This window comes from Puntigrus tetrazona, chromosome 7 (genome assembly GCF_018831695.1).
Source record: "Puntigrus tetrazona isolate hp1 chromosome 7, ASM1883169v1, whole genome shotgun sequence".
NCBI lineage: Eukaryota > Metazoa > Chordata > Actinopteri > Cypriniformes > Cyprinidae > Puntigrus > Puntigrus tetrazona.
The window spans coordinates 19062372-19086169 of record NC_056705.1 but is presented as its reverse complement, the minus strand read 5'-3'; the positions used below and the strand labels follow the sequence as shown (position 1 = coordinate 19086169).

Here is a 23798-nt window from a genome sequence, read left to right as displayed (position 1 = left end):
GTGAAATGAAATGAACAGATATGGCTCACAGAAAGTGTAGATAAATTGATAAGACACTTTAAAACAGACTCTTGGGACATCATTTCACGCTTGCTTGTTTTCAAATATCACGAGTCCCTATAGAGGAGGACTGGCGCCAGTTCAGTGTTCATCAACAGTGCTACAAGACGTATTAACCAAACATCTGAAATGTGGACAGGGCAGCTCAAAATGCCTCTTTGAACCAGATTAGTAATACAGCAGAGGACATGATTCCTTCTATTCACTTATTTTAAAAACAGTGTGCATGCATACACTGTAAGGATAGAGCAATATCTTGGTCTTGACCAGCAGGGAATCTCTGAAAGTCTGTTTCACGCGAATCATTCTGTCTCAGCAGTAATTGAATATCAAAGTTATCAGAACGAACATCAAAATCTCCTCCTAAAGAGGACTGATCACAAAAATCCAAACTAATCCAGTTTAGTGCATTTGTTCTAGAAATTAGTTACAGAGAAAAGCATGATGAAAAAGACTAGTATTCTCTTAATCATGATTACAGATGTGTGCTAATGATCATTTAGCCTCAGATGTGAGTGCGTGCACACCTTAGCGTACTGATGAATGATGGCTTGATTTTTTCAGATTTTGCAGATTCAGAAAACATGGCAAGCCATTATAGAGCTTATTCTGGTAAAAATCAATCCTTCCAGCCAGATAGTAAATCGGTAATGTGATAGCAATAAATACATCCTGGAAGAAACAGTAGTAACAATTAAAAAAACAAAAAAAAAAAAAAACGCAATTTAACATCAGAGCAAAATCGTGGGTGGCAATGTACAGCACTGATTAAAAATAATAAAATATAATGTAAACGTGATAATGCAAGCGAAGTGTGTTTCGCAAAGAAAATATCCACAGTGGACAACAACATATATTAACTGTTGAACCTCACCGCCTACAAAAAATCTAAAGAATAAGGAGAAAAGAAGACACTACACTATCTACATGTACCTCTTTCATGAGTCAGACATATAGAAGCCAAGACATGCGGATTCGTCTTCAAAAAAAATATGGCAACAAGATGGACAGACATAAATGCTTGTACCTTCTATTGCCTCTTCAGTCTATTAATGGTCATATATGATTATTCATGAGTTGAAATGACAGCAGCTTGCTTGAAGGCAACCTGAGAAACAGCAGGCCGCATTCAGAGAGGTTTGATGCTGAAATCTCTGTGAGTCTGTCTCCAAGCCTTTCTCCTTTGTAAAAGTGCACAGTTATGCAAGTGCACCCCAGACATTGAGAGAAGCACAGAGAGAAAGTGGTAATGTTTTCTCACGACCTCAAGCAGAAAGGGACATTAGTTTGTTTGTTTTTATATAAAAGTTCTGGCAGTTGTTTGGATGCGGGCAGGCGGTCCTTTGCAGTGAATGTATGAAAGTTTCCTGAAGATTCCGATCCCTCCGTGCTTTGCAGCGTGTAGAAGACGTTTGTAGGTGGTCCTGAGGTTCAATCAAATACATTCAGACATGGCCTGGTGTTTGCTTGGACTGGGAGGCAGCAGTGGGGCCGTTTCTGTGGACAGGCAGAAACTCTGGCTCAGCTGCATCTTGAGTTTCTCCGCTACGTAGTTGTGCAGGTATTCTGAACCAGGAGGCGTTAAGCGCTTTATACGGCTTTTCGTCGGCGGCACATCTAGGATTAGCCACGCCGCGAAGAATTTCACCACAAATACAACGTGCTGAGAAAGAAGAGGACACAGAAGAACAGTCATTATGTGTGCATTCAACTAAATTTCTCAAACTGTCATTTAATATATTGCAAATATTTACGTCATTTCTTTTTAGACTTCAGATGCTACAAGAAATGTTCATACCAAAGCTTTACAAAGATCAGATGTTATTGTACTAACTCTTACGAACAGAAATCCTTGTATGAATTTCTAATCTCCATTTCTGATTAATTTTCAAGATTATTTGAGTAATAGACTTTGATTAATATTTGATTAATACAGTTTTTTAAAAAAAATGTAATTTTTGTTTTAAAAACTTCAATATAAGTTTGAACAATTTATCATGTCCTTGCTAAAAGTATTTTTCCTTTTTCAAAAAAACCAAACCAAAAAAAACCCTAAAACTTTACAATGGTAGTCTAAATTAAAAATATTTGATTATGTTACTCCAATACAGTTTTAAATCCCAACATAAAATATTTATTACAGTTATTTAGAATTTCCTGCATATACAAGTATCTCTCCGTTTCCTAAATTGACATCAGAAGCACATTCTATTCATAAATTTCTTACTTCCATAATGATGATGAAGAGCTAGTTTAGCGGCCAAGATGTGCCAGAACTGCATTGTGTGTGTGTACTGCTTCTCATGCCCGGTGGATATCTGTAGTCGATAACTGGAGAAAAGAAGTCTGTTAATGCAGGTTTAACCGCGGTGTACTAACTACACCGTCGCGATGCAGAGACCGCGCCAATAAAAGCTATCTTTTCCGTGTTAATGTAGTTTTTGTCCTAACTAGCGAGTTTTTTTACACAAAATGTTATAATCTCAGGTGACTATAATTGCTTTATTCAAAGTTAAACCGTCAATACGAGTTTAAATATCACCACGACCTTATAGCCATACAGAAAGTAACAACATCTTACTTCAGCTTTTAAAAATAACAGCAAAGATGATGTTAAAACTGAACTTCGCTTTGAACCGGCGTCGTGTTCCTTAACAGAGATCTTATCATTCACTCAGTATGTACATTTTAATGATGTTAAAAAAGCTTTAATATTTAATATGAATTAAATGATAAAAATATCTTCAGAGAGAGCCCGTCCACGAGCGCTTCTAATTGATATTTACCAGTTAAGTGATATTTCATTGATTTCATCGTGTTGTGTCTAGTGTGGACACTCAAATAGTTTATTGTAGTTAGGACTGTAGTTCTCACTGGAGGAGGTCACACACACCTGCATGTTGTGATGGTAGAGCTGTTAAACCCGATGGGTTTTCTCCAGGTTCAGGTAGGTTGGATTCATGGATCTGAGAGATGTTGTAAGCGGGAGGCTGTTGCTGATGTAACCTCTCATAGTGGCCTGCGCTGCCTGGGTGATACGTGTACAGATAGACCAGGCGAGGAATCATATCTGAGGTGAGCGCCATGATAGAAGCCTTGAGTGTAAATGAGAAATAAATCATTTTACTAAACAAACTCTTTCCTTTTGTTAATGTTGCTTATATTGGTTAACTGTATTCAGAGCATTCTAAAGCCACATTCAGTTTTACACAACAGTCAAAATTTGAAGGTTGAGTCAAAATAGAAAGCTGTATATAGTTTGCATTTACATTTTGTGACCACGGACAAGATGGCCACCACATTAAGAATCTCTTCCCATGCTCGATGTTGCGTGCCTTCGCCACTTCACTGGCCTTCTGAACTGTGTAGTGAACTTTGCATCGACTCGCACCTCCAGGATGTTGTTGAAGAGGCGAGAAGGGGGCCAGTGGAAAGAGGCTACGAATAGAGTTATGAAGCCAAACTGGATCACTGTAAAACACACAGAAACAACCGGTTTAACCGATGAAGCTCAGACACCCCTATCGAATTTGAAAGGTCTAAACTTCCCTTCTTTGAGGCTTTTCTAATAAGAGCATAAAAATAAGTCTTTAGATGTATTTATTTTGATATGTATTTTTATGTACATTTATTCCTTTCATTTCTATAAAAAAAAAAAGAACAATGCATTCACTACCATTCAAAGACTGGGGTCTGTTTTTTTAATACGATATTCTTTGAATGCACAGTGTAAATAAAACCATAAACTTCCATTCAATGTTTGAACATTTCTGTGATCCTTTTGAAAAAAGGCCTGTCGCTGCATTTAGTCAAACATTTTGTGAAATAAAATAAAATAATTTTTAAATACAATATGTTTTAGCACAACTTCATGAGGATGTTTAAGCGAATAACATCATTAATTTTGGTAAATAAACACCTAAGTGACTCTAATATATATATATAAAAATCATACCCATCTCCAGATACTCATAGAAGAGTCAAACTGACTGAAGTTCTGCAGATCGTGGTCCTGCTCCCATCTACTGTATGCACTTTCTGGATGACTCCTCCCTTTCCTGCTTCCCCACAGTTTCTGAGAAGTCTGTGACACAGGCATAAAAGACCATCATGTGTTTTTTAAAGATATGGATAGTGCCTAAAAGAAAAATGACTTAAAGAAACATGTGAAATAAATATGCAAATGTGAAAAAAACAAACATTGTCAGAGGTCAAAATTCAGCGTAGCGCTTACGGCAGCAGGGCCTCTTGGACGTTCCCAACCATTTGTTTTCCAGCCATGACGATAAGCAGCTGTGTGGTCAGCTCAATCAGACAAGCCCCAGAGCACACTAAACAACAACAACAACAAAAAAAAAAAATACATATCATCATGTTAGACCTACTTATTCTGATATTCAGCTTAAAGAACATTCACGTTCTCTGAAATCATTTCAGACAGTCTCACCTCTTCATTTCTCAGCTTGCTCCACTTCCCAAACATATAAGTGTAATTTCCCGGATAACCCCACAAACTTCCCTTTAAAGAGGCCACATAGAAACAGGAAGAGTAGTAGTTCACAAACTGGAACATAAACATCTTCATGGTCAGCTTGTTCTCATACTCCAGATGGGTCTTGGGATCTCTGAGAGTAAAAAAAAAAAAAAAAAAAGAATAAAAAGAAGAGGAAAGATAGTAAAGTATTTTCCATATAGTACGTGAGGCATGATGCATAGTCATTACAGAAAATAAATGCATACTGTTTTGGATTTTTGCAATGACCTTTTCAAGTACTAATAAGGGTCATTTACATTTCAAACAAGCTACATGAAATATATCACCAACACCAGTATCTTGTGTGAAAGGAGTGGGCGGTTTCGCTCACCCATATCAGTGATCAAATGGCCACTTGCTCATAGGAGAGTTGAGGATGAGGATGATGACAAAGTTGATGCAGGAAGCGGTGTGGGAGGTGGCAAGCTGAGGGGGTGATGAGAGATCCACCAGCTGGATCTTACTGGTGGGGCTGTCCTTCATGATGCTGGCGAGCGCTGCATAAACCGCTAATCTATGGCGATCACTCCCATTATACAGGCCACTATCAGACCGTCTAACAAAACACAAAGAGGAAAGGACTTTAAACCCACTGATCGTTATTAAAAACGGTTAGCCATATAACAAATACAGTTTTAAGGACATTTAAACTGATCAATCATCATAACCGAGAACCTAATCTTTAACGTCACGGTTACACTGTTTAACTTACTAACTCACCCAAAGAGAACAGTTGATCCAGACAGACAGAAGCGGGCGCACTTACTGGGGAAAGAAAGATAAGGCTCCATTTCCTGTCAGCATAAAGAATAGAGTTCAAGCAATAGAGTTCAACTGCAAACTTTGTTAGTTACAATATGTAAAAGAATTTTAGAAATAAAAAAATACTAGGATAAACAATATATAAGAGAAGCTATACATTTCTATTTGCATTTTTTTTTGTTGCACTGAAAAACATTTATAAATGTTACAAACGATTCCCAAATGCTGCTCTTCTGATCCTGATAAATGTTTTACAGTTTCCACAAAAAAATCAGCACAAGTGTTTCAATATGTGATTACAAAATTAAATGTTTCTTCAAGCAAATCAACAAATTAAAATGATTTCTAAAGAATCGTGTGACCCTAAAGACTGAAACATGCCATAGCAATGGCTTGAAAATTCAGCTATGCTATATTATATTTAAAATAAAATAATAGAATATTTTAAAATTATAATAATATTTCACCAAAATTGCTGTTTTCACTGTATGTTTAATCAAATATACGCAGCCATGGCAAAGTTAACCTGAAATATAAATTAACCCCATATGTTATCATCAAAATAATCTTTCCTCTAAACATAATAATTTATTTCAATTGTGAGAACAATTGTGAACAGCATTTATGACACGGAAGGATAGTTAAAATGGTTGAATTCACAGCGAAGACCTGGGAGCAAGACCTTCCTTTGCCATGAATATGATGATATGTTAAATGAAGTGGCAAAAACAGGTTCAGCCAGAAGACAAATGCAAATATTTACTCCGATCATGCAAATGATCTGAAAGATATCGGGCTCCAGATTCTAAGTCACGAATCACCACTGCCTAGGCATGCATTTGAAATCTGAAAAAGCAATATGCCTGAAACAACCTGCCAGTGAGAACTCTCTGAAGTGCAGCTCTTTAGCTTTTTAGCAACTGATTTGTGGGTTTTCATCCTGCACCGCAATTATCTGCTCCTTATGGGCATGTCTTCTATCATATTCTCGTTCAACCAGAGCATTTATGAGAACTAAACCATTCATTTGCATACCATTTAAATTGTAATGCGAAAAAAGGTTGCATTATTATGCTTATACTGATGATTTATTACTTCTATGATAATTCTATGAATATTTCCTCCCAACCAAACAAACCTCAATTCTACCGCTAGTTTCTTCAACTGCGTAGATTTCTCAAATATCTCAAACTTAACTCTTCATTAGGTTTCGAGCCATTTATATTTTATTCCTCATATAACTCAACCTATTCCGTACTAAATGTAAGGGTTGCTTATGAATTTGATTACAGTGAGTCTTACGGACGTTTAAAAAGTGGGTTAGCTCCGTGACTAATACATTCTGTCTATGCAGGATCACCAGCGCTCCGTGATGTTTGCAGTTACCTGTGTAATGCGGTTGAGTCTGCGGCCTGTGCATTTCAACTCATACTCTGGCCTGATCTGTAGCTGCTGCTGTTCCTCCTCGAAAGTCCACAAGGTCCCACTCATACTCCAGGACGGGCCTGCCGTCGCTTCCAGAACTCAGGAACAGGGTCACTGCAAAGCACCCACAGAGACAGAGCAGAAGAAAAAAATCGCACCATTTTTAAGAGCAATTCTATTTAGACCCTGTGGTGTAACGCAGCGATCGTACCCTTACAAAACTTTAGAAGCCAAATAAACCATTTTTAATTTATGAGTACACGGCGCGCTGGGCACAGAAATATTCACACAGTGCTGATTAATCAAGTCACTGCATAAGCAGAGCTCATTTTGAGGCCTGTGTGAAATGAATTCAGTAAAAGATAATCAGCATGCGCTGCTGCCCTAGGAGTGATTAACAATACATTTTCACAAAGCATACACAAATTATATTCCTCATTGTAGATTTATCTAGCAAACAAATTCTGTGACCAATTGTGTGACACTATGAATACTTTAAAATCCTTCATGCACAATCTCTCATTAGTCATTAGACTATCAATATCCTTCTAACCACTAGATGGCGAAATTGAGCTAGTATATAAAAAAACGAGCGCACTCACCCCAAATGCCCATGAACATGGCAAAGAACAATCCCCTCGTTATCAAATAGATGAGATTGCTAAAGGAGAAAAAATCTGTCTATGATTAACATTTTTTTAAATCATAATTATCTATGATTCTAACAGTGAATCTGCAGCGCTTCTCACCCAGGAGGACAGACACGTTGAGTTGAGTTTCCAGTAGCTGCACTTTTATCACAGAGTGGACACATGACAATCATCCCACCGATTTCTGGGTCACAGATCTCCTTACTGAACACAGGGAGGCGGAGGGCAACGGAGAGAAATGGTCAAATAATTCAGAAGTTAATATGACTAAAATCTCAGTTCCCGTGTCTGCATTACATCAGTGTAGCGGAAAACAACATTAAGATACTGTGGAAGCGCGTGGGCACAAATTAATTACACAACAACAAACACCTATTATAAGCGTGTTCCACAGACGTCTTTGATTCGGAAAACTAGAAAAATAAATGTCCATATGTCACATTACTGACTGCATACAAAATCAGAAAAATAATTTTAAAAGACGTTGATATATATTATGGAAGCCTGTTTCTGCCACAGAATTCGAAACAATTTTCACAATTTTACACTTCTGAGAAAAATGCAATGCAAAATATAAACAGAATTATTACTTTTTTAGTGCAGTTCTGAGTTATCATCACACTACTCTCAGTTTATATAATTTAGAATTTTTCCTTTTTTTTTTTAATCCCTCAATTCTGTCTTTTTCCTCAAAATTGCGAATCTTAATTTATCTCAAATGATTAATCTCACAGTTTATCTAGCAATTCTACATTTTGATGTCACAAATACCTATATACATATACAATTGAAATTCTATCAGAAGTTATGACAAAAGAACACAAATATCGCCACCGCATTCAATATATTAGAATAATAAAGAAAGCCTTTATAGATATCAGGTACTGTCATATCGGTTACAAAATGCAAAGGGTTATTAAAAATGCATGAAACCACACAGTTTCAAACTCAGTAGGCAAGGATGTGTGTTGATCTGAGCCTTATAACCTGCAAGTGTCACTAACCTTGTGATGTTGTCTTCGTAACTAAGCAGACCATAAACAAAACAGATCACTCCCATGACTGCAGCAAAAAACAGCATTTCTGTGTAAAAGCCCAGCCAGGCAAAGTAGATACCGATCTTCTCACCATAGTACTTCCTATGACAAAATACAAACAGGAAATGTAACAGTATGGTTTGATATGTAGCAGTGCAATGAAGATTGTGTAAGTGTAATGTTATTGTCAGATGTGCATGCATTGTGTATGGGGCATCCTCACTTGATCAAATTGAGCGGTTGCTCTTTGTAGAAGCAGAGAATCGAGCCCAGTTTTTGTACAGATGATACCTCTCGCTCTCACACTGCATGTCCTGGGCCTTCTTCCAGTACTTACACTGAGGAACAAACAGCAATGAAATCTTGACCAAAGACGCAAACATTTTTAACATGCAAAGAGACTGTCTTTTGAGGTTGGTACGTTTTTAAATGCTTTTTAAAAGGAGTCTGTTGTGTGAAGTAAGGCTACATTTATTTGATCAGAAACTCAATAAAATGGCATTATTGTGTAATATTACGGTTTAAAATAACCATTTTCAATTGGAGTATATTTTAAAATGTAATTTATCTCTGTGATAGCAAAGCCGATTTTTTTTAGTCTATACCTTTAAGCAATCCTTAAAGGTAAAGTAGCTTTCACATATATAGGCGTGGTCAATTTTTTTTAGTATCTTTGGTAAATATGAATCTGAATCGTTAATCTTTTGGATCTTTTATGTATAAAAACTCAACAAAAATCTAACCTTTCATTGAAGAAGAAGAAGAATTTAAACTAGGGGGGAAACATCATGAAATAAAATGAAATAAATGTTTTTCTCAAATACATGTTGGACACAATTATTGGCACCACTAGAAATTCTTATGAGTAAAATATCTCTGAAGTATATACCCATTCATATACCTATTCATGAAGTATATACCAAGCAGACTACCCTTGTTTTGTGTGAGCACTTTGTATTTCTAACCGACTCGAAAAATTGTTACGAAACTATCTGGAATAGGACATGTGTCTATATCGTCCTAATGCACGGTGAGAAGGTGAGAAAGACTCTCCAAGGACCACAGCTTGGAGAATTATTGCAAAAAAATGGGACTGGTTTCTGTGGTCGGATGACACTAAAAACCTCAAGATGGGTTTGGTGAACACAGAGATAAAAAGTACCCCATGCGTACAATGAAACATACTGCTGTATTTTTGATGTTGTGGGCCTATATTTCCGCTGGAGGTCCTGGACATCTTTTTTTTGGCACATGGCATTATGAATTCTATGAAATACAGATAAAAGAAAATAAAAATCAATAAGTGACTGAATCTGTTAAAAATCTTATAATGGGCCATATTTGGATCTTCCTACTGTACAATAATCCAAACACAAACCTCAAAAACAACACAAAAACTGGCCCCTGAGCACAAACCAAGCTTCTCCTGTGACCATTCAAGTCCTCTGACCTGATCCCTGTAGAAAATGAGTGAGGTGAACTGAAGAGAAGCAGCACCTACATGGAGCTGTGAGTCTAAAGGGTCTGAAGTGATTCTGGATGAAGGAATGGTCTCTGATCTCTTATCACACGTTCTCTAACCTCATCAGGTATTACAGGAGAACATTTATAGCCGTTAAACTGGCAAATGAAGGTTTCAAAAAAGTATATAAAAGGGTGCTGTTAATTGTGGCCAATGTGTATTAAAGAAAAATAATATAATATTTCATGATATTCCCTCCCATTTTAAAATTCTCATTGCCCAATGAAAGGCTAGATTTCTGTACATTTTTCAAATAAAAGATCAAAAGGATTAACAAATGCAGATTAATTTTCACAGCTTCTTTGTTCATATTTTCCAAGCGTGCCAACAATTCTGACCACATCCGTGTGTGAGACTGAAGAGAAGAAATTGTTGAATAAAGTTGTTATTTTTGTTTTATTTCCTAACATTACAGTTAAACCATTAAGACATAATGGTTAATGCATAAATCTCACACTCACATCATGAAGGGGATAAGCTGATGTGTAGGTGCCATTATTCAGCAGTCGTTTAATTCCCGTCTTATCTTTCTCTTTACGGTCTTCCTTGTAATAGGGGCATCGGGTCAGGATGTAGTACACGATCCTGTTGCGAGTGGAGGGAGGAAAAAATGTGTCCTTATCATCAATGAGGAAGAAGTCAACCTTGCTCTTGTCAAAGGTGCGGTGAAGTAGTCGGCTCTGGCCTCATGATGTTGTCTGGAAGCCGGAAAGGGTGACTGAGCCACTCCAGAGGAGCTTCTCGAGCTTTGGGAATATCACTCGCTTTAAAGGGCACTTTGATCTTTAGCACATCAGCATAGGTGGCCAATACTTCCCACGGGCGTGAATCTTCAGATAATCGTCTTACGATCGTCTGATTCCTGCAAAGGAATTTTGAAGCGAAGAAGAGTTTATCAAATGAATAAAAGTCTGGGCTTTGATCACGGTAGATATAATAAAATTAATTATTTGAATAACACAATGTATGCATAACAGAATTATTGCATATAAAACTGTAAAAAGCGAAAAGGTCAGCGCTTTGATATAGAAGATCAAATAAAATTAAAAAGAAATAAAACGAATGGATAATAAAGCGTATATTCATTTGTATAAAGCAGCAGATAAAAGTCTGAACTTTGAAAAAATCAAATCAAATCAAATACAATACAATACAGATGTGCAACAACGAGGGGGCATGTGTGGCTTAGAACCTCACCGATTTATCTTCAGCCTCCAGCTCAAGACCAGCATTCTCAGGTTAGCTTCAAACTCTCTTCTTCTCTCCTGGAGAAAAACATCAGGCGTCCTCAACCATTCATTAGTACTTAATCTCTTTCTCGTTTTTTTCTCAATTCTTAAGTGACCTATTCGTTTAGCTTTGTATCTGAAACAGAGTGACATTTTAAGTTCTGAGGATTGTAAACAATCTTGAACTGTGTCTTGGAGAAAACCTGTATTTCCCACAAGCACACCACTGACCTATGGCTACCACATCTTATCTTATGGAACAGCACCTTAAGCGGGAGACTTCGGGGACATGACCTTCATTAAGCAGAGAGCCTGACCATGCATCAACCTCTGCATTCAGGAGAAAACAGATCAAACAGGTTCACCCGTAAACCCTTCAGTGTTCTCAGAGATTGAACTGAATGAAGGGTCTGGTGAGAGAGAAGTGGTTGACCCGTGCTCTCATTTTATGCAATCAATGTTCAGAATTCAGTTTATTGTGCAACAGCTTCAATCTGACTCTGACTCACTGTGCCTTCTGACCCAGCAGACATCTCACCCTACCTCATCACTGCACGCCTACATGCAGGTCCCTATCGGACTATTTTTGTACACAATGAGCAATATTAAGCATCAGTCACTGTTTGATTGCTTAACAAGGCCAGTACAGAGCATGAAACGCCAATTAGAAATCCTGCATCGAAATGCATAACGGGCTTGTGCTTGTGGAAAACAAACAAGTATAGCAAAAAAAAGTAGCAAAAAAGCTAAACAAAACTGTCACGAGTTTGCATAGGTCTTTGAAATACTTTTATACCATATATTATGTTATAAAGGGTCTGCATATTAGTGTCATACCGCTTTCTTGTCTCTCGTCCTTGTCGTCAACGTAGGACAGGACAAAGTCGATGCGTCGCACACCATCCCTGAAGTACACGGAGTCCCTGTTCTGTCCAAGCTTGTCTATCTACAAAAGAAAGAAAAAAATAAATCAAATTGAAATCAAAAACAGCCTACACTCATACACAACCACATGACCCCGGAGATTTGTCACAATGAACAAATGAGTTGTGACGCATGTAATTTCTGTCAACTGTGAGGGTCTTTTTTCTTTTCCAGGTGACGAAACCCCAAACAACGGTGTGAAACGGTAAGTGGATGTGATGCTCATGAAGCGTACTGAAAAAAAAAAAAAAAAAATCACTGTAGTGCTCAGGGTAGTGAACGCAGGACAAGACATCATCCCACTAGCACTGCAGAAATAGCATCATGACGGCGTGAGAGGCTCCAGGAAGAGCGAGATGTGCAGAGAAAACCACAGGTACGGTATGAAGAGAACAGCTACTTCTGCAGACAGCGTGAAAACCACACACACACACACACACACACATTTACTTAGCACCGTATCTAAATGGGGACATTCCATAGAGCGCTGCTGTTTTTATGTATAGCTAGTTTTAAATACTAGGCCTAAAACCTAACAGAAAATTGCCTTTTTAATTTTTTTTTTTTACAGAAAAACCTCAGGTAAGTGAGGAAACTTCAGATGACTTAAAATAGTGCAACGCCATATATCAAATTTGTGCAAACAAGTTACATCATGCATAAAAATCCCACAAGCGCGGAGGAAGAGAAAATACCAACTGTACCTTCAAATACGCTGCTCCAGACAATAAAAGAAGCCAAAACAGATAAGTCACAAAAACCTTGCCTGCTTGGCACGTCCTTTTAAATGAGGCCATTCAGAGACTGAACCAGGGAAAGCCATTAAACTAATAAAGTGCTGGCACTGTGCCATTTGTGAAGGCGTTTTATTACGTTCTAGTACTTAAATGTGAGGAGCTGACATGAGCACTTATTATTTTTGTTAATCAGCACTGCTGGTCAGGCGGGACCTTTGTGCGCTGCTCCGTTAGAAAAGGCAAGGAGCATTATTGACCACTATTGATGTCAAAATGACAATCACATCTTCCAAATAATCTATAGAACCACAGCAAAACACCAAAATTATCTCCACTACAAGGATTCTTAAGAATATCTAGCATTCAAATGAATCTCTGCACATCTCAAACACTAAATATACCAAGTTAATTTAAGCTATAACAAAAATAATTATTCATTATCGATGCAGCGGTTAAAACTGAATAAATGTAACGTTCAGTCCTAAACTTTTATATTACATAATTAAAGCAAGCTTTAACAAAGTCAGGAACAAGCTCTCCCAGGACCTGACCATGAATGGTGTCTACATACCTCAGTGTGATCTGTCATAACTTTCATAAAGTGCTCCGGTGGTGAGAGCTTTTACAAAATGTCCATGTTGCAAGGAGCGTTAGCAAAGGCTAACTGAGAGCTGCACGCTCTCTCACACAGAGGCCGCTGATAAGAGCGGGTCACTCCCCCTTACTGCAGACAACTCAGGGACACATGCCTGCGCCTGGAGGCTCTCCTGTGACCATCTGGTTTTACTGTTCTGGGACTGAGATCACAGTGCTGCTCATTGTAATCCTTCATTTAATACAAATGCAGAGATATGCCTTCAACTCTGGATGCTCTCTCATTAAACTGATATCACAAGGGTGACTAATTTCACAACAGACTATTTATTTATTTTTTAATTGGCATCCAAGTTCAGTGAGATAATGAAACAAAAAATGTGCCATTGCACAGCTTGCCAAAACACTGCACTAAGAAAGTATCATTAGCAGAGTGCACCAGCAAGAGAAACAGCTTATATGGTTTCATGTAAAAATGGCAAAACCAATACATCAATACATAAGACTGAGGAAAGTGACCAGCCAACTTAAAAACCATATAAACTTCATGGTTATTTGATAAGATATATAGATTTAATTATGTTCCGTTTCAAATCTCCCTTGTAGTAAAAGCCATTTTGCAAGCCATAATAAAGTTTGATTTGTGGGTACAATTATTTTCAGTTGGTTCCTTTCAATTAATTATTCAAAATCATTCACAATTTTTTTTTTTTAAACATTGCTCTTCAGTAACCACAAAGGTCCTTTTCGTTCACAAATTTATCAAAAAGAATGGTAGCTTTTTATATTGCTTTTGGTGTGCATTATAAATGTGCATTTATGGGAGACGAAAAGCTATACTTAGACATTTACAACTTCAACCCGACCCAACGAAAGCTTTAAAAGAGAGATGTGAACATCGGCCAGTATTTCAGAGCAGTAGGGAGACCTCATGATCTGAATGTATTGACATATTTAAACTACCACAACCTCAGAACGTGACCATGCTTACCGCATTACAAAATAACACTTTTTCAGATTTGTGAATGAGATGAAAATATCTGACATCTCACCTCTCTGTGACCAGGCAGCTGTGTCCCTCGGTCGGAGATGGAGTTAATGCTGCCATTGTTACCTGCAAAACACACAGAGGAAGTGGCATCGTCATATATCAAAACCACAAATGCGATGTAGTGTACAGGAAACATGGTTCAATGTAGGACCTTAATAGGTAAACAATTCTACTCTTTAGAACTAATATGCACATTTCTGCTCTTGCCTTAAAGAGTACTGCCCTAGTCACAAGCAGATGTATCCCTAAAAAGGTTCGTTCACAGGCAGTGTTTGAAAACAGGAAATATTTGGTTACGTAAAACTAGGGCTTTTTCAGTACAGTAGTTGCTGCCGACATATGCTCATATGCCAACGCTGGGTGGTATTAAAGTGAACTACAGACTAGGGGTATTCAAATAACAGCTAAATTGATTCATTCCACTGTGCTTCAAGAGGCACATTACATTTTCAGAAACTTTTATTTATTTTTCTTTGCCGAGCAGCAGCTCAAACCTGAATACACCCAGTGATTTAGAGTGTTTTTCTGGTTTTGCCGAAGTACAACGTCACACAGAACATCATCTGATCGGCACTACATGTCATTCGAGTCTTTGCTGCACTGTTGCTCTCTCCCCCACACACTTCGGTAGACATTCCATTGGTTAGTCAGCCAACAACTTTAATGCTGAGCAGCCAATAAAAGCACTTCCTGTGGTGAATGGTCAGGAGAGTGTTCTGTTTTTATACCATGATACACACTGCACATGCTGCCTGGCTAGTGCATGATATCACAATTAGTGAGTGCTCTAATGCTGCCAATGAAATTAGAGATAGTTAACACTGAAAATCAGTGCAAGTTAATATATGATCCAGTAAGAACAAATTAGATTACGGTCTCTGACTGGTTGGTCTGTTAATATGATTATGGTTCATTACGTTTTGATTTATCAATTATGCTGCATCATTCCTCATTTATTTTTCAAAACGACACATTACAATTTACACAACAAAACAACACGGTATTTCTTATAAAAAGTGGCTGTAAACATACACTCATATGCAGCCTCAAAGCGCAGCTCTCGACAAGTTGACAAACCAAAGGTTACAGCTATGAAGCAATGGAATGGACAAGGGCATCAACATTTCTTTAAACATCGCTAGCATTTGGAGCAAGGCTGAAATTTCCAAATATATGGTGCCACAAAAAGCAGACTTGTCACAATGTGATCTCGAGGCGCTGGTGAAGCGTAATAAAATGCTGAATAATAGTGAATATGAAGCAGAAACACAGGAGATGATGGAAAAACAGCAAAGTTGGGGACGGACAGACAAGCGGCACAAGTAGCTCTGCCCGTACCTGCCTGAAAGGTCCTCCGGTAGCCCGTCAGAACGGCACAGCCATCTTAACCCATGAGATAGATGGACAGGAGTGCAAAGATGGAAGTAAGAATTTAAAACCACACAAGCAACTTGTTCAAAATGAATTTCTCAAGGAGAGAAATAACACGTGCCATGGGTAACACTTTAAATCAGTGCTGGGAGATGCACTGGTTCATACACAATCCATACAGTTAAATGATCACTATGACAGGGTTTGACTGTCATTACAAAAATAAAAATAAAAATCTGTCTCAACACAAACAGTAAAAGCATTGCTTTGTTTACAGCGGCCAAGAGAAACAGTATGTTTCCATCCACCTATTTGTATGCACATTTTGGGATATTAATAAAAGTTGATTTTGCCATAAGTTCCTTTAAAGAGCATAAAAAAAGACATGTGACTTTGCAATTTGACATCATAACATTGGACAAACCAATATACGATCTCATTGCACAGTATCTGAAATGCTAGTTATGTCATTTTAAATTGTTTGAGCAAAGTCTTCTTGGTTTGTTTTGCTGCTTGATATTGAAAAATTGTGTGTCTTATCATATAATTATGAACACACTGGTTTATATTATAATGAACCAAAGTCTCACCCACATAATACTTCTGCATTGAAGAAAAAGGTGGATAAAACTCTCAAATACTATATACAGTTAACTTCTACTGCACATCTGGATGTCTTTATATTGTTTAACTGCACCTTTGAGTACACCCTCCAACGATAGTTTAACGTCACGCATACTATAGCGGACTTGTGCACACGGATACAGCCCGATGCCGTTTCTGTAGGCGTCGCCCAACCTAGTCAGAACATTCAGTTTTTGGTGAAGCTCAACTATCAATTTACTTTTTTGGCTAGTGACTGAAACATAGTAGTTCTGCAACTAATTCCAAGTATTATGATTCATATAAATGCCCATTCGGTCTCTATCGTTTCCATTCTATGAGCAGAACCAACAGGTGTGGTCTCGCAGAGCTTCCTCTGATCGTGCTATTATGGGTGATGATTAGGCCTATTGGGAAAGAGAAGGCTTTGATAATGGCACCTTTGTGTAATACTTTGAAGCAGAGAGGGAAAAGCAGCAGTAGTGTTGATAAAACCTGTCTGAATACAAACCCGAGGCCCCCACAGTCATTTCCTAGTAAACATCAACAGTTTCACGGATCCATTTTCTTTGGTTCAGCAGATCAACCGAAATGTGCTGAGCTTGTTTAGCAGACGGGCTGAAAATATATTCACAACTCTTCACGTATCACATGACTTCGCTGTAGTAGGAATATAAAGAGAACTGAATTTTTATCAGCTGGATGAATCAAGCTTACATCACTGCACTCTTAATGCATGACCAAACGCATAACTCTCATACAAGAAAAATGGCAGGAAATGCTATAGAATCGGATCAGAGAACGCAGAATAGCTATTCCATATTAACTGCAATGCCAAACCACATCTTTAGTCCAGCACAAAGTCTTTTGAAAAAGCTGCACAATAACCAGATCTTAAAAAAAAAAAAAAAAAAAAAAAAAACAAAACAAAAAAAAAAAAAAATTATCAACAGGATGCAACTGTGTCTCTGAGGAATTAAGGACTTTGTAATCTCCACAAAGTCTTAAAAGAATATAACTACATCGCAAGATCAGGGAGTCACGTACACACACAAAACAATGCATGACTGACAAACTACTGAAAGAAACCCTGTATTTTGCCATTTATTTTCTTATCAATCGGTTGACGCTCAAGAGTCATGATTATTTATTTAAAAAAAAAAAAAAAAAAAAAAAAAAAAAAAAAAAAGATTTCCTTAAAACAGAATGATCCCTTTAGAGTTTATTTATGACTTTTACTGGGTCAACTACTTATTCATACAGTATGGCTATCAAAGAAAAACTAAATTAAAGAGCCTGTTACCATAGCAACAACTCTCACTTTCTCCCAGTAACAGACAAGAGCAGCCACACTTGTTGGCTGTTGTCTGCAAGTGGTGTGACAGTTTTAATTCAGATATTGAATTGAGAAACATTTTAGTACAGTAGCTACGTTACTAAAGTCACCTACAAAAAGGTCAAGGGAAGTAAAGCACTCCTGCAAACACAAAAACAAACACAGCAGGCATGGTGTGACAGAGAGACTCTAAGATCTATTAAGGGTCCACATGGGTGTCAGTGTTGCACACTCTTAGGAGCATACCATGAGGTCTGCCCTGATAAGAGACTCAGGTCTTCTGTGTGGCAGCCCAGGGTGACAACGCAATGATAAACACAGAAGAGACAGCAGAAAGATTCACACTGTCACACACTATATTGTGCAGCCCTGTTGAAAAGAAAAAGAGTCAATAAATGTTTTTCCGCAGGACAGAAATAACAAAACTTTTCCCCCGATTAAATTACTTTCTGAGGATGAGCGCTCAGAATGAAAAACTTCAAAATCAGCTTCAGTAATGACATTTTTTACGATCTAGTTGAATTATTAACAATTGTAATGTGTGCCTTGCCAGGGGGACACTGTTTTTTCCCCCCCTCTCACTTCTGTCTGTGTCGTTTGGTACCACTAAGGGATCATTTCCATAAAGCTGTTTTGAAACATTATGCGCTGTTGAAAATGCTATACAAGTTCAACTAAAGTCAGTTCGACTCATCTAATAAAAAGAAAATCTAAAGTTTCAGATGGACTTAATCCATTTCGAGGAAGCCTTACAGGTAAAATGAAATAATGTACAATATGGACATAGTTAAGCATCCATTATGGCCATTAGCTAAGCTGTAGGTGTTAGGCTGATTTTCTAAGGGACGTTAAAACTGTTTTAGAGCTGCTTAAATGTATTTTAGGCCAAGCTCTGCTGCTCTTGTTCATTTCACTGTGAATTAAACTGATATTAAACTCACAAATCTTGCAGTGCGCTTTTAGCTGCGATCGTAGTGTGCTTGTAGCAATGATATAAAACTTTTCATATGAAAATAACTTGGGAGTTTCAAGGAAAAACATTTTTGTATATTGAAATTGATATTCATACAAAACTGTCACTGTAAATCCCTCTGTTTTTTCCAATCACAGACATAATGTGAGCCATGGCAGAGCAGTGCCACAGCCCCAGTCGGGAAGCATAATCAAATTACTAGCTAGTGAATCACCTATGATCAGCACACACGATTAAAAGTCCACTGATAGGCAAAGCTGGAGGATTAGACTGGGATTCCCCTGCAATATCATTTCAAATGGTTTACAACAAAAAAGGCCACTTTCTTTACGTTCCGTTTCTTTCCTCCCTCCCACAGAAAACACATTCATGACACAAGCAAACCCTGGCATCAGTCAGAACCGCAGAGCAAAATAATAATAATAATAATAATAATAAGTCACTTGGGCATACAAACCCACACACCTATGTGAACAAGTCGTGGACACAAACATACTCCTACACGCTAAAAGTGTCCCTCAGACCTTAATGCTTTAACAAACATTACTCAACCCGTGCAACAAAAAGCCTCAGGAGCCAAGCACTAGACCCAGGGCTGATTCACTTCAGCTCCGCTCAGCTCAATAATTCATTTTACATTATTAAAAAACAAGCTGAGTAATATCGAGTGGGATCAAACTACACTGTGGCATGACACATCTGTCACATCCCTGAGCTAAACCGCCAAAGCAGGATATTCTGTTCAGATAATACTGTATTTAGTTGTCATGGGGGAAACAGGAAACTTTTTCGCACGGGGCCCCTCACTGCAAAGTCCAGATAAAATACGAATTTTGCTGTTTGTTTGATGCAATACTGCTAAATCAAATACACTACATTACAGTATTCAATGCTAGACTGACACAAAGACTTTATATCACGCGTCACAAGCAGGAGCCTTGTGTTTTCTGCTCTAAAAATGTGCAGTGGAACTGAAAGGACTTTGAGTTAGTCACAGCGACACCAGACATTTTAACCGATTCAACATAAGGACTGTTTGATTCTCAAGTTTAACTGGGACTGAGGCCAAGCCACGTGGCAAGACAGAGTAACGCAAAAATTAATTAAAGGGGTGTTCCTGCTCCAAAAAACCGCTATTCATTCAAAGACGCGTACAATAATATAAACCACGCTTTCGTAAGGCAGGAAACAGCACCGTGCCAGGTAACAACTGTCTCCGGGTGTAGACCGCAACTTTTCCATGCTTTGTCATTCCAGGAACTTGGGCTATTTTCATTTTACCTCAAACCCGCTCATCTGAATACATGCACTTTATTTGTACTTCTTTGTTTCGTTATGGAGAACCGATCCAGCGAACACGTAAGGTTAGCAGCGCGTCTTTTTCCGTCGTTTTTGAAGGTTATTTTACGCCGACAACTCCCAGGAGACTGACCTTCTCGTTATCATTATACTGAATAATACGGCTTAGCATTGCCACTCAAGTGTTGTAGCAGTTTCCTTACCTTCAGTCTGAGAATCCAGCGTGTTGGACATTTCTATCAAAGTGGCTTCTTTCGTCTTCCCTGTTATTCTCTTCATGTTAAGTTCGTGCGTTTCTTTTCTCCCACGGGACAATTAAAAAAAAAATCTTTATGTCAACCAGATGAATCAGTCTTTTTGGGTGCCGATCTGCCTTTAAGCTTTAGGATGTTAGCGGGGAGGATGTAGTGGCTACACTGTGAATCCCTCGCTCGCTTTCTTCTCCATAACATCAATTACGGCGGCGGCGAGGAGATGTGATGAGGATGGTAAGGTCTTAAAGGGGAGTGGCTTTCCGTCGGCGTACCGGGTACATTGTGTGAGAAGTATTACGGGCTCTGTGGTCACGTTCCTGTGTTTATGTTAAGTCACGTTACTACACGGTATAAATGTTTGATTAAAGTCGTATATTAAAAAAATCGTGTATAAAAGCATTTAGTATACAATAGTATTGTCACGCCTTGTCCAGTAAAGGAGACTTGTGGTTACGAGCCTTATCATATATAATACGCATTCCCACATATCCATTACTTCAATTAATTTTTAATGAAAGCACACCGAGTCAGGTCGCTCGTGCTACTATTTTAGAGCATTCGCTCCCTCTGCTGGTCGTTGAGCAGATAGTAAAACGTTAGTACCCTGTGAAGTGGACTTATTCTGCCACCTACATTCTAAAAGTGTTTTAAATGAAGGGTTTTTTGGCATCTATGGTTCCATGAAGAATATTTAGCGTATGTGGAACCTTTCAAAAACATTTCAAGCGAAAGATTATTTATTGCGGTAAAAAGTTCTAAAACGTTATTTTAAATGTTTTTCATACTAAGTATCAAATGGTTCTTTTAAGAACTACATGGAATGAATATGAAATCTTCAATAGTTTACATACCAGACATTGTGCACCAGCTTAAACATTTAAGTTAAATTAATAAACATGTTTAAAATGTGTTTTTATTATTATTACTGCTACTGTTTTCACATTATGCATCCCAACATTCATTTATTAAATTACATTTTGGCGTTTCAAGTATTTACATTTTTATTCAGTATGATTTAATAATATCATATAAACCCACATATTTGTATTATAGATTTATATATTTGAACATAACTTTGAACATATTATATTATATTATTTTATAGAAGAAGTGAACTACACGGCGGATTTCTTTCTTGAATGTAAACTACATTACCCACAAAGCATTTCTTCGTGTGGCATGCGCATTCACTACAGCTAAAGGTATGCTATTGCTTATGTGAACAGCCAGATACGAGTCAAATAACTGAGTAATCTTCAAAACATGGATGCTATATTTAAATTATTTTGTTATCGAAAATTCAGTAGGGTCTAAGGGCGTGTTAAATACTGTATATCACGTTAATTATCACAGCTAGGCGCATTAGCTGCGTTAGCTGTTTTAACGTGCGTGATCAGATTATGTTTCTTTTCACTGACGTTTCATTCAAGTAATGTTTCATTTGGTCAAAATGCATTTATTTAGCAAATTTCTTTAATTTAATAAGCATGCATACAAAGATATGCTGATTGTGTTTCATACACGCTTACATAGGAAGAAGAGAGCAGCCTCAAGACTACCGCTATGGCCATAACTTTGATCAGTACTCTGGACTCGGTGATTTTAGCTAAAATGACCAGCTCGCAGTACCTGTGAGTCCTCAAGCCTAGTAAGATGCCTTCATGCACCCATGCGTCGTTCTAAATGTATAACAAATCCTCTGCTTTCTTCAGAGCATTGCAATTATGAGACATACAAGCGTCTTTCATATTAAAGAACCACAGCGTCACACGATTGGCAAAAATATGGGTTTTAATCATTATTCAAATACTGGAATACCTGTGCTAAATACATGTAATGCAATTGTAGGTTTAGTAAGTCAATATCTCACTGCCTGTTTTTCATTCTCGTTCCTACAGGTGTCTCAAGATCATTTTGGTGAGCGAGTAGTTCTTCATCTATGCTTTTCTCTCCATGTGTCCAGTTAATTTTTCATGAGTTGGTAAAATGAAAGTTCAAGATCACCATTATATTTAGCTTATTAGCACTAGTGTTATGTGCAGTCAAAACATTTACTTTTGGAGAAACTCAGGAGATTCTGGTTTAGTGCTGATTCTGGTCAAAGTATTTTTTTTTTCATCTGCAGATCTTTCAGAAGATCGCTCAGCATAAATGTCCAACTTCTAATTGTACCACCTAATCTCAGAGAAGCAGCACAATGAGTGACTCAAACCGCAAAGAAAAGGATGCCTTCAACAGTCTGTCTAATAGAGATACAATTGAACTGCCAGATGACCTTTCTCTGAGCGACTCTGACTCTGATGAGCCCACTGAGCATTTCAGCAGAAAAGTGGAAGACTTGTCATCATCCTCAGAGGATGAAGACCAAACTCGGCAGCAAGTCCAGTCTGTTCCTCAAGAAAATCCCATCTTCAGACTGACAGGTGGGAGCTCTGGTTTCTGTGATCGGAGCAGGGACATCTTTGCACAGTTAGACAGTGCTGCAAAGCTCACATCTAAAGATCTAGGCGAAGACAACATCCTTGATGGCACGTTTGCCCGTCCTGCTCCTCCATCACCTCCACGGGAAGCTCAGAGAAAGTGTGTTGGCCAAGAGATAACCAAAAAACAACCTCCGAGTAAAAAACTCCCAGACTACCTTGCACACCCTGAGCGCTGGACCCACTACAGTCTTGAAGACACAGCTGACACCAGTGATAGAAAGAATAGTCAGATCGCTCATCAGTTTATACAAGGTCTTCAAGAGAGCAGGAGGTCTCAGAAAGATGTACTTGAGGAGTTCACGCCAGCGTTCAACCAGGATTATGGCAGCACCAGTGAGAATAAGATTGTGTTCAATAAACCCAAGATTAAAGATCCGAGTGGGAGCAAACTTGATCATGCTAAGAAGGACGAAGTTGAACTTCAACACTTGGATGACAGACAGGAGACTGATGAAGGAGAGGACGGTCCTCTTCATCATCGCTTCAGCTCAAGGGAGAATAAAGAGAAAAAAAGAAAGTGGGGGACTGAAAAAGAGGAAGACAAAAAGGTGTCCAGTGCTGCCTTCAACAGTAGCAAGAAAGTAAATCGCAAACACTTCCGTAAAACACTTGAAGATGATGAAGGTGGCCCAGTGAGCACTGTGTACATAAATACTTTAAACTACTGTTTTAATGTTTATGTACTTAAAATGTACTGTTTTGTATAAAGGTGTTTCACTTTCCACGTATCTTAGTTGTGGTTGTATAATGAAAAGCTCTTGCCGTCATACTGTACAGGCTACTTCTTAAAGGATAGTAATAACCCACATATCTATAGAATGAAAACCTATCGGTGTTTTAGTGTATGTACTATTATTCTGAGGTACTGTTGAACTTTGACCGCTTTTCATGAATAAATTTGACTCAGTTATGTACTTTGAGATCACCTTTAACAAGTGTGCTTTGTCTTAATGT

At 38.0% G+C, this 23798-nt stretch overlaps 1 protein-coding gene and 1 pseudogene across 8 annotated transcripts; one reads left to right on the top strand and one right to left on the bottom strand.

The window, feature by feature from the left end:
• Nucleotides 1-1495: 1495 nt before the first annotated feature.
• LOC122348201 lies at nt 1496-21376 on the bottom strand (annotated as a pseudogene).
• Nucleotides 19898-23776, top strand: LOC122348212 (protein TSSC4-like). Of its 8 annotated transcripts, none has more exons than XM_043243500.1 (4): nt 21491-21563; nt 21895-22009; nt 22260-22278; nt 22487-23776. In XM_043243500.1, the coding sequence occupies exon 4, from the start codon at nt 22559-22561 to the stop codon at nt 23549-23551; it is 993 nt and encodes a 330-aa protein (XP_043099435.1). In that variant the 5' UTR covers nt 21491-21563; nt 21895-22009; nt 22260-22278; nt 22487-22558; the 3' UTR covers nt 23552-23776. The 8 variants fall into 8 exon arrangements, with proteins under 8 accessions (XP_043099442.1, XP_043099438.1, XP_043099435.1 ...); XM_043243504.1 differs by having other exon boundaries at nt 21495-21563; nt 21895-21992; XM_043243506.1 differs by lacking the exon at nt 21491-21563 and adding an exon at nt 21570-21790 and having other exon boundaries at nt 21895-21992.
• Nucleotides 23777-23798: the final 22 nt, after the last annotated feature.